Here is a 12,353-nt window from a genome sequence, read left to right as displayed (position 1 = left end):
GGGATTAATATCGTACAGGAAAAAAAAGGTGATAATAAACCTGTCAATCCCAAATGTAGAGATACACAAAAACATACTCACACTTGCCATACTATTCCACAGGTCCTCGTTTTTTGTGTTTTTATAGCTATACTTCTGGAGATACTGCACAATACCACTTTTAAATGCTTCGGCACTAAGATAATCCCTTAGCATATTCAAAATACAAGCTCCCTGAAAGACAATACAAATAAGTGTCAGGTGGAGTTTGGCCTCAATCTAGTCAACCATCACACTTTATTTTGGAATAATTCTTTTGAAATACAACTCCAGAAACCATTAAAATGGCTATTTGTGAAATACAACTCCAGAAACCATTAGAATGGCTATTCGTGAAACAATTAGAGGTAGAGGATCGAACATAACTGTTTATGCTCTTAATCAGCCGGGGCCATTATTGTCTATCAATAACCAAACCTTCCTGGAGGGCAAATTAATATCATCTGCCAGCTCCCATTATCACAGGGGAGTGGACAGTGGTGCAGACTTAACCATGAACCTTTAGCCACCATGTGACTTTCTCACTGCCACTCAGGGGAGGGAGGGGCAGCAGTGGGGAGAGGAGGTACAAGAAGTGGAAGCAGAGGTGAGTACCAGGTAAGGAATGGTGGAGCCCAGGGAGAGGGCTGGGAGGGCAAGAGTAACAATGAGAAAGGGAGCAAGAGAATTCCTAGATCTTCTGTATTCCTGCGTTAAGAGCTCTTTTCCCCTCCACTCCCATTACTGTCAATTGTGGCTCACACACTCAAATACCTCCACTGGCCAGAGGAGGGACATAAATGAAGAAAATAGTCCAAAGTTAAGAAAAATGGCCTTTGATGTTTTCCTCCTGCACTTTTTTTCAATACAAGTTTCTAATCTCCAGAAACTTCTTTTCTCTCCCTTTTTTTTAACATACATCCTTTTTTAAATCACCTTTTTCTAAGAAATTATGATTCCCTCTTCCTAGAAAGCCCGTCCTACTTCTTTTTTCTGGGAAAGCCTCAATTTATCCTTTAAAATATAACTTGAAGTCTCCTTTTCCGGGACAATTGCATAAGTCCCCTGAAGGTGGAGGTACTCTCTCTCTCTGGCTCTAGGTGGAGTCACAAGATAGGCAAAGCCTGGATTCCCGAATATCTACATGAAATGCATATGCCTGACAACAGGATTTGTACATTTTATTGCGATATAACTGACACATAATATTAGTTGCAGGTGTACAACCTGATTCAATATTTGTATATATTGCAAAATAATCACTACAAGTCCACTTAACAGCTTGTCACCATAATAAGGACTTTTAAGATCTACTTTCTAGCAACTTTCAAATATGCAATACTTTATTAAGTAGTCATCATGCTGTACATTACATACCCATGACTTTTTTATAACTAGAAGTTTGTACCTTCTGACTCCCTTCCCCCATTTTGCCCACCTCACATCACCCGCTTCTGGCAACCCCAATCTGTTCTGTGTCGATGAGCTTTTTTTTTTGTTTCTTTTGTTTTTCTTTTTAACATTCCACATACAAATGAGATCATATGGCATTTGTCTTTCTCTTGTTTCAATTAACATAAATCCCTCACGGCCCATCCATGTCATGGCAAATGGCAAGATTTCATTCTTTTTTATGGCTGAATAATATTCCATTTTATATGTATATACACCACACACCCGTCATCCATTCATTCATCAATGGACATTTAGGTTGTTTCCATATGTTGGCTATTGTAAGTAATGCTGCAGTAAACATGGAGGGTGCATATATCTTTGAGTTAGTGTTTTCATTTTGTTTGGATAAATATGCAGAAGAATTGCTGGATCATACAGTAGTTCTATTTTTTAATATTTTGAGGAAACTCATACTGATTTCCATAGAGCATGCACCAATTTACATTCCCACCAGCAGTGCACAAGCGTTCCCTTTTCCTCTAAATCTTTACCAACACTTGTTAGTTCTTGTGTTTTTCATGGTAGCCATTCTGACAGGTGTGAGGTGATATCTTATTATAGTTTTGATCTGCGTTTCCCTGATTAGTGACGTTGAAGATCCTTTCATATGTCTACTGGCCATTTGTATGTCCTTTTTGGAAAATGTCTATTCAGGTCCTCTGCCCTGTTTTTAATCAGATTAATTTTGTTATTGAGTTGTATGAGTCCTTTATATAGTTTGGATTTTAACCCCTTAAATAGATGTATGTTTTGCAAATACTTTTTTTGCATTTCAAATACTTTTTTTGCATTTCATAGGTGGTCTTTTCATTGTTTCTTTGCCATAGAGAAGCTTTGTAATTTGATATAGTCCCATTTGTTTGTTTTTGCTTTTGTTGCTTGTACTTTTGGTGTCATAGACAAAAAACTGTTTTCAAGACCCATGTCAAGGAGCTTTTTCCCTGTTTTCTTGTAGGAGTTTTATGGTTTCTGGTCTTACATTTAAGTCTTCAATCCATTTTGATTTAATTTTTGTCAGTGGTATAAGATAGGGGTCCACTTCCATTCTATTGTATGTCCCATTTTCCCAACACCATTTATTGAAGCAAGTGTCCTTTTCCTATTGTATGTTCTTGGCGTCATTGTCATAAATTGACCATATATGTGTGTGTTTATTTCTGGAGCCACTGTTCCATTGATCTATGTGTCTGTTTATATGTTTTTATCTCCCCTGCTCTACTATAAAAACATCCACGCGAGAAATACTTTTCTGTCTGCTACAAATAAAACAGCCAAGCCCAGTGATAAATAACACATTCTCTGTCTCAGAGAGCAGACAATAGAAAGGTTGGGAATGGAAGAGTGAGTGGAAAACCTGGACCTGGATCTCATAAAGAAGGAAGGAGCTGTGATTTAGCTCCAGGCTATGTTGCCAGGGGAAATATAGGCCCATCATAACCAGAATCCTCCTTCTTCCCATCCCAGAGAAGCCAGAGATCTGATTATATAAAATCTCCCAGTTATTAAATGTTGGCAACAATTCCCAATTCTGTTATTAAACACATTGTGCAGGACAATACTACACAGTCAAAATGCAAACCGTTCCTGACACAAGGGCAGGGAATTTTGCGAAGAACAAAGGCAATGCTCAATCAAGACTTATTTGTGGAATAATAAATAAAAGGTAGAGTTTCTATAGACCCATAAATTTCATCTTATGAGAGCGCAAATGAAGAATTGATTATAATGTGATTTTTTGGATTACAAGCCAAATTGCAAGTTAGAACTAAATGAGGGAACTGCAGCCAGCACGGGTCAGAATAGAAAGCATTCAATCTGGGTTGCTTCTTACCCACAACCCGATCTAGAACCTCTCCACCCAAGGATTTATAAGTTTTGTATGCAAACTGCAACCTTGTAATCCATTTTTACCTTTTCATAAGAAACGTCATCAAACATCTCACGAATCTGAGCAGGATTCTCCACAGGTGTGGACACAGGGTGTGAGGAATTTAATGCATCTACCTCCATGGCATCAAAACATTTGCCAAAGAAATACTCTTCCTATTGAGACAAAAAAAAAAAAAAATTATCACCTATGCTTTACATTTAGAGGAAACATATGAAAGGAAGAAGGTTTGATCTGAGGTAACAGGTTTATATTTCAAATTTCTGGTCCAATATATTCGACATTTATCAAATTTACAAAATAAAATTGAATTACTATCTTCTAAAGAGCATCCAAAAAACAATTTTAGATAAACACTTTAGATTTCTCTCATCTTAAATATTTACTTATCACTTTAGAATAAAGAAAATGTCATATTAATTTGAAAACAAAACCATTATGCCTACAGCCAAACAGCAACAATCCAAGAAACTAAAATGCATAGTGATATCAGCATCTCCAGTCATCATCTACACTATTCTAAAGCAAAGAAATTTAGCTTTAAAACCATGTAGTGAAAGAAATAATGGAGGACAAGAAATTAAGCAAGATTAGGGAATACTGCTAACTAGGGCATATTACCCAGCAGAATAACATGCTTACATAATCATTTTTAAATATTATGTGGAAACAGGAAAATACTACACTACAGTGTAATAGTAATAATTCATGTTGTGGAATGTGGTTGCCAATATTATACATAACTATGTATAAACCGATTATGCATATAGGAAGATTAAAATTGAAAATGAATACGCACAAATGAAAATTATAATAGGGTAAAAGTCTTGCTTTTTTTTTTTTACATCATGTTCACATGGATTCTTTAATTTTACTGCATGTGATTTTCACAAGTTTAACACATGATTTTTAAAAATAAACATGTAGAGATTCCAAAGCATTAAATCTATGACCTATGAGTCTAGGTTCATACACAATCAAATGTGCCGTTACCTTAAGCATAATTCACTGGATTTGACAAGTAGGATTCTATTGAAATAATAGCAATTTGTACCCTAAACTTGTTTAGTGAGCAACCTGAAGGCTGGGGAATGACAGGCTTTCATTATTTCCATTTCTTTAATATCAAGGGAGGACAAAATTTAACACTTAATTTCTTAACAGTCATATAGATTCACAATCCTGTCGGCTAACGAGCCTTTGTGATCTATCTTAAAGTTAACTAGCATTTTGAAAACACGATTCATAGCTAAACTCCCAAGGGAGTTATAATATTAACCTATGAATTCTATAATCAAAGACCAGTAAATATGTTCTAGCAAGATTGAAGAAAACAAGAGATTAACCTAAAATGTAAAAAAATAAGTAAATACTTCTTACAACTTTCAGTTCAGGATGCGTCACACTGACAGACACGAATTCCATAAACTTGGCAAACCCCTCATTGAGCCAAAGATCATTCCACCATTCCATAGTGACCAGGTTCCCAAACCACTGAAAGAAAAACAATACTCCGATTCTTCACATTTCTATGGAGACCAGATTAGCCACACCACCATAAACATAAGGCCTTCAAAAGGAAGTATTTTATACATGTAAAGTCAGTTATATGAATATTAACATATTTATATAAATACTACTTTATCAAAATAAAAATAGAAAATCTTTTCCATATGCATTATAAAACATGGTATCTAATGTTTTAAAGAATTTCTGCTTTGCATTTTTTCTTCTAGGAAAAATTATCAATATATGAATAGCCTCATATATATACCATCAGAGCAATACAGACACAGTTTAACTACACTTTATTAAAAGTGTGACTGAGCTTGGGTACCTGGTGGGCGAGTTCATGGGACACAGTCATGGTGATACCAAGCTTACTTGACGCAGACGACTTTTCAGCATCAAACAACAGAGAAGATTCCCTATATGTTGTCAGTCCCCAGTTTTCCATAGCACCAGACTGAAAGTCAGGAATAGCAGCAAGATCTTGGGAAGGAAGCCATACAAATATATTAATCTCTAAACTACACATTGCCCAAACACACTAACTTTCAGAATGGATGGATGTAGGGATCAAAAGAAAATCTCAGCTGTCCATACAGAATCATGGAATTCTCGACGGAAAGAGCCTTTCACAATGGAGAAAAGGGGCTCAGAGACTCATTCAGAGTCACTTTGCTACTGTGTGACAAAGTCAGACTTGGGTCTCCGGACTGCATTTCTAACTTTCTGACATGGAGTAGTTTGAGAGTCCATAATCTTAACAGCTGCCTCAAGAATCCACTCTACTTTGCCCAAGAATCTCAAACAAAATCGTTGTTTAGGGGTCGTATAAGAAAGAAAATGCAGATTTTCTTATGCTGTATAAATTTTACTCATTCAAAAAAAATGTACTGAGCATCTATGTTCCTACCAAGTACATGCCAATAATGAAAACATTGCAATGCAGTTGGGGTTCTCTTTAAAGGGCAAAAGCAAAATTATTCCCATGCCAGGTGCCTCAAGAACTGAGCCAAGATCTGCCTTTACTATTATAAGTGTATTGTATAGATCAGGGGTGAGTGGGATCGACCAGATGATTGACACCTGCCAGGGTTTTAAAGCCGTGAGAGGCTGCTGAGATAACCATAGGGATACCAATTAGGGGGATATGATCTATGACTGGGGCCATTGAATACCACAATTTGTAACATCTTTGCAAAATCTCTACCTTGTTTGGGTAAGGGATATGGAATGCTAAAATAGTCTTCGTAAAATTCTAGAAGAGTCACCGCAGCGTCCAGTGCATACTCTGCCTGATTTATCTTGTCTGGCACAGCGTACACAGAAACCTGAAGAGAAAGTCACAAGCAAGTTATTCAGACACCGTAATGGCTTTCAGTCTCCACAATAGAGAAGACTGAAAGTAACATCTTCATGTTGTGTAATGTGGTTGCCAATATTAAAGAAGGCAATGGAAAGTTCTATCTCTTGTATTAATGTTGGCTGTTCCTGATCAACTCCCTTCTTGAAAACAACTACAAATGCTGAATAACATATACAAAAACGTCTCCTTAAAACGTTTTCATGAGATAATGAAAAGACCACTCAGGCCACAAATGAAGTGACAGAGGACCCTCAGAAGTCAGCGGAGCATTGCAGCCAGCTTTTGCCCTGAGGACACTGGCCCCTACAGATGGACGTGAACTTTGATTTTCAAGGCCTTGAAACACTTGGGGATATGAGACAAAGTCCAGAGCCTGCTAGGCAGTGTAATTAGGACATGCACCTCTGCAAAAATACAGCTGAACCCCGAAGGACCATGCCATTATTGTAAGGGTGAACTTGAAATAACCTACCCCTTCCTCGGTGAGACTGCAAGGGAAAAAAATCTTGTATTCAAAGCTTGGTACCGTGTGGGAGAGAATGGGAGACCTCCTCAGAGAATTTGTAGCTAACAGCCAACCTTCATGCTGTTTATCAGCTGGACTCACAATAACCAGATGGTCCAAAACCCAAAGCCAATAATTTAAAGTGGTTCCCAGGTTGGTAAATGCTCCCAGTCACCTGACAAGAGCAAATACAAATTCTCTCTTAGAATCCACCTTCAACTCAGGTAATATAAGTTCACAGACAAATTCGCGATATTCACAAACGAACAAAACAGCGTGAGCAAGAGCCAGCAGAAACACAAACCACAGACCCAGATACACAAAGACTTCAGCCATGACAATTACTAGATACAGAATATAAAATGTATGTTTAGTATGCTTAAAGAAATAAAAGCACTAAAAATATTAGTATGTAAAAGGGGTTCTGGGCCCAATTCCAATGGGGGAGTTTTGGGGGGAGTGTCATGCAGGGTCTTTGGCCCCGTGGAGGTTCCCCCACATCACCAAGCAATTCTCCATCACTAGGTGGATGTCCTACAATTTAACTCAATTCTGATGCTATCGAACTGAAGACCGTGTCAGATTCCACAGGTTAAGGGTTCAGTCCTATAAGATGGCCCCTGACCCCCACTTCAGATGCCAGTCGCATCCAGGTGGTCACCTGTACTTCTGAACAAGCCGATATAAATTGGAGGTTTAACACCCTGTTTGGGTGTGGTTAGCTTGCTAGAGCAGCTCACAGAACTCAGAAAAACAGTTTACTTACTAGATTACAGGTTCACTGTCAAAGGATATAACTCACGATTAGTCAAAATGAAAAAACACACAGGACAAGATGTTGGGAAGGGCCCAGAGCTTCAGTGCCCTCTCCTAGCAAACAACTCTCGCAGCACTTCCACACATTCTCCAGCACAGAAGCTCTCCAAGTTGTCCTTTGGGGGTTTTATGGTGGCATGGACCCAGGCATGATTGATTAAATCATTGACGATTGGTGATTAAACTCGACCTCCAGCTGGAAGTCAAGGGGTGGGATTGCAAGTTCCCTCCAATCACAGGGTTGGTTCCTGGCAACCAGCCCCCATCCTTAGGTTAACTAGGGGCTTTGTAAAATCACCTCATTAACATAACAAGAGGCACCTTTATCTCTCTTCACTTAGGAAACTCTAAGGGATTTTTGGAGCTCTGTGCCAGAAGCAGGAGGAAGACCAAATATGTATTTCTTATTATAAATCGCAGTATCACAGTATGAAGAGATGTTATAAAAGACAATTGTTCATAAAGGATTCATAAAAGTGGGCAAATCAATGAGGGTGTTTTTGCTGATAGTTTCACTGATGAATTTAGATTGCTCTCTACATCCACGTCTCAAGCATCACCTCTAACTCCCCAGGTGGAGTTAGAGATAGCTCCACAAGGATAAGAAGCCCCAGCCCTATAGGAACAAGAGGCAATTCAGCATAGAAACCCTAACTATTCAGGCCTCAGTGAAAACCAGCACAAATAAATGCGGTATCTTCAAATATAGCGTCCCACCCCTCTCACCAGAAAACGTATCTGCATTCAGAGCCACAGCCTACAACTGTATGCTGTGCACTACACAATGATATTCAGACAAGGATCAAATGCTCCTTAAAACAGGATCTTTTTCTCCAGTATTCCCCAGCCCAACGGCTCTCCCCGGAGCCATTTAATACTCCAAGCAGACTGCTCTATCTTCCTTCCTGTGGCCAGAAATTCTCTGCCCAAATAGTCAGTGATGTTCATTTCCAAACTGCACAGAGTGATAGCCAGAAACAACCTTAGAAACCACTGCAGGATCTAGTCCAATTTATACACTTTAAAGAAGTACAAACAAGTTCCAAAGGGAGCAGGGACAAAGTCAGAGAGCCAGTTAGTGGTGGGCCCAGGACCATGACCCAGGCCAGGCCAAGCCTCTCCACGTTTTTGTTATTAAAATCTCACTGTAAATATGAGCATCTGTGACAACAGGATGACCAACCCTCCTGGTTTGCCTCAGCCTGAGGGGGTTTCCAGAATGTGGACATCCAGTTTTAAAACCAGGACAGTCCCAGGCAGACCAGGACGAGCTGGTCACCCGATGTGACAATCACAGGTTCACCTTGACTCCGCTCTTGGTCATCTTGCTGACAGACTTAAAATCAGAAATAATGAAGGCCACAAGGTAGGTGCTCATCTTCACAGTAACATCAAAATGGTCTTCTATGAGTCCTTCAGCAACAGTCACGGACTTAACCTAAAATCAGAATAATTTAAATCAGCAAAGAATCCAATTATCCAATACATTGAGTACATTTTATAAAGAAACTTCCTAACTACCAGACACAATATTGAAAGTATATGGCATGACATTTGTATAATTATTTCAAAATGTCTCTATCCAATAACTGATTGTAATTTAGATAGTAAGGCCAAACCGTTCTACTTAATTTCTTTTTTTATTGAGATATTATTCATATACCATAAAGTTCATCACTTTAAAGTACACTATTCAGAGGCTTTTATTATATTCACAGTGGTAATGTGCAACCATTACCACTTAATTTCCTTTAAATCCAGATGACTACAAACTGACTAATATTTGGTTTATGAAGATTGATTGGATGGGACAAAGCAAAACTGAGATCGCTGGTTTTGCCAAGATGTAGTCTACTTGTTCTTACATATAGATATGAGAATTATCTGTAAATTCAATGTCAACTATTTTCAACACTGGGCAAGTGTGTAACCAAATACCACCTAAAAAGACCTTCTGTTTCCTAAACAACTGAAAGTAACCCATGCCTGGGCCTAACTCTGCAGACCTCCTCCAAATTCTGATTTGTTTCATTGGAATCAACTTTTAAGTGCAATCAGGAAGCAGCAGCCTTGATAAACAGGATGGGGGTGATGGAGGTACAGTCTAAGAGGTCTGCTCTCAAAGAAGAAAGTCTAGTACCTCAGCTAACAGAAAGCACTGGGCAAGATTTTGGAGAAAGAATCCTCCAAAACTAGCCTGGGGGATTCCATTGTTTACACATGCATTATTCTTGTAATCTTATTTCCACCTGTTTGTCTGCACCTGGTCCTTCTTCTTACTACTCACCAGTCGATTACTCTTTGGTGATTTAAACCTTAACTCTGATAGCCAACCTAGGTTTACACTTGCAGGATCCCAAATTACCTTTTCTTTTTAAAATGCCTTCTACCCATCCCTAACCAAAATTTCCATTCCTGAAGTTGTGCTAATTATTCAGAAAGTAAGCTAATTAAACTAATTCAAATTTAAATGTGATCAACTCCTGCCCCCAACACTTTCATGTTCCAATGGTATATTTGCTTTTCTAGCCTCCAAAAAGGATCCTTTGAGAATCCACTGTCCTTCCCCTCAACTCCATGTCTGCAGCCTGAGTTCAGGCCACTCCTATTCGGCCATGGTGAAGGTTTTCCTGTCTCAAGGGCAAGACCGTATTAGAGATCTTCCTATCCTCAACAAGTGGGTCCTGGATACCCAAGGATTTAGACTCCAGAATCTCCACGAAGTCTCAGGGGCTCCTGGCTTTCCCCCCACGAGCCTATGAACTTCTCCACCAATCTTGTTTATTCAGTCTCTCCCTATTCCTTTATTCTCCTAAAGCTGTAATTCTCTAATTAGAGAATTCCAGTCCCAGGCAGCAATAACGTAATATTGGGGGAGGGAACTATAATTTGCATGTTCACTATCTTAAATTTGTATTAGGAAAATGACAATTGCTTCTTACATGTTCATATAAAAAGAGTGGAGACAAAAGTTCCTTCCTGGCAGAGACTTGCAGAATGCTTTTCACAGGGGACAGCCCTTGTCTGAATCTTGTTTGAGGAAGCGTTCCTTAAGGTATTTAGCAGAGGATATAAAGTTTTAAAGATTGAGAAGTACTGTACTAGAGGTTGGTCTGTGGCGCTCTGGGTCCCTCGATGGGAAGATATTGCACAGGGATGAGGCGGGACATCCTTCAGGACTCCGGGCAAAGCCTAGTCCACCCTGAGTATCATCCACAGTGAGCTTTCTAAACAGATGTCTGCTTCAGGAGTTGGTATGTAACTGTTGCAGAATGACAGCTCAGCTGATGATTTTTCTAAGCTACCAGACTCATAGGATAATGGTATTTACTGAGTAAGTTTCATTCATTTGGCAAAGTCATCTTCTCACCACTTTGAAAAATCAGAGAGAACACTGTCCACATCTGCTTTGAAATTGGAGGATAATGGTTTCTTTAAAGTAAACTGAGCTGCCTATCATTACTTACCTTTAGTACCATAATAATCTGAAAAGATCCCTTTCTTCCTTTTACTTTCTGCCCAATTTTATGCATATGGTTACAAATTGTATTGTTAATATCAGTATATAGAGAGAAATTATGGAAAATAACTATATACTAGAAATGTAGGCTTATTCAACAAAGCATTGTCTCTAAAATCCTTTTAAAAGATCATATGAGAAAATGAAGATGAAAGTGCTTTGTGAAGGGCACTCTCATTTAGGCCTGCCGTGAATTCCTTACACAGAACCCTCCCATCAGCACAGATAACTTGCAATGTTACTCTTACTGAAATCTTGCATGTTTTGGGGAACAATTTTTTCTATGACTACAAGTAAATTGTTACTTGAAACAAAAGCATAGGGAAATGAAAAAGAAAAGTTACCAATCTGTCAGGCAATAAAACAAACAAAACAGGTGACCCGAATGTTAACTGGGTAATACAAGTCAGAGCAAATCAATGGGTTTCTCCTGTGAGTAGATGTACAGGAACTCGGACTCACCAGGGGCATATTGGAGATGGCAAGGTGCCGTGGCTCCCGTCTGATCTTGATTAAAAAGCTCGCTTTGAAGGCAGGTTCGTCAAAGCAGGGAAAGGCCATTCTGGCTGCGACAGGTTCAAACTGGGTTGATGCAAGGATCCTAAAATTACAGCAAGTGAAATAATAATGCAGCATGAAGCACCAGACTCTAAAACAGGTGTGCGTGTGTGTTCTTTAATTCCTAAAGTTTCCCGAAGATTGATGGATTCCATTAGTAAAAAAATATGTGCAGTGACAAAAGCTATCATTAAACTAAGTTAAAAGACAAGTAAAAAGCTGGCAAAATTGGTTGAAAATTATTTGACAAAGGGTTAATAGCCTTAACAGATAATGAGCTCTTTAAAATGAGTAAGAATATACCCAGCAACCAAGTGGACTAGAAGGCACAGGTCATAAACAGACAATTTACAAAACAAGATTCTACAAATAGTCAGGAAAGATATAAAAAGCTGCTCATCTTCCTCAATAATCAATGTAATGTAAATTAAAAAGAGATATCAGTTGGCTTTTGGGCTCTAAAAAGATTGCCAATACACAGGATTATGTAGACGCAAAGAATATGGCAATGGGATATCAAATATTTGTAGACGCTAATTTAGCAATTTTACCATTTCCCCAAAAATGGTAACAAGGCTGTCCCCTTGTTGGACAATCAGCTCTAATGCATCTTTTGGAGCAAAAATTAATATAAGACCGGGTATTACATTATATTATATTATGTTATGTTATATTATATTATATTACATTATATTATATTATAAAAACCTGGTCTTATATT

General features: G+C 38.5%; 1 protein-coding gene across 2 annotated transcripts in view; it reads right to left on the bottom strand.

The window, feature by feature from the left end:
- Positions 1-12,353, bottom strand: part of ERAP1 (endoplasmic reticulum aminopeptidase 1) — a 42,959-nt gene that overhangs the window by 22,923 nt on the left and 7,683 nt on the right. For both annotated transcript variants that reach the window (XM_081053927.1, XM_081053926.1), the window contains exons 4-10: positions 11,537-11,675; positions 8,858-8,992; positions 6,078-6,198; positions 5,199-5,353; positions 4,742-4,855; positions 3,385-3,516; positions 82-213 (exon numbers count right to left, since the gene is read on the bottom strand). In XM_081053927.1, coding sequence (XP_080910053.1) covers positions 82-213; positions 3,385-3,516; positions 4,742-4,855; positions 5,199-5,353; positions 6,078-6,198; positions 8,858-8,992; positions 11,537-11,675 — 928 coding nt within the window. The remainder of the gene's footprint in view (positions 1-81; positions 214-3,384; positions 3,517-4,741; positions 4,856-5,198; positions 5,354-6,077; positions 6,199-8,857; positions 8,993-11,536; positions 11,676-12,353) is intronic.

This window comes from Rhinolophus hipposideros (genome assembly GCF_964194185.1).
Source record: "Rhinolophus hipposideros genome assembly, chromosome: 7".
NCBI classification, from domain to species: Eukaryota; Metazoa; Chordata; class Mammalia; order Chiroptera; family Rhinolophidae; genus Rhinolophus; species Rhinolophus hipposideros.
This window is presented reverse-complemented; position numbering and strand designations above follow the sequence as displayed.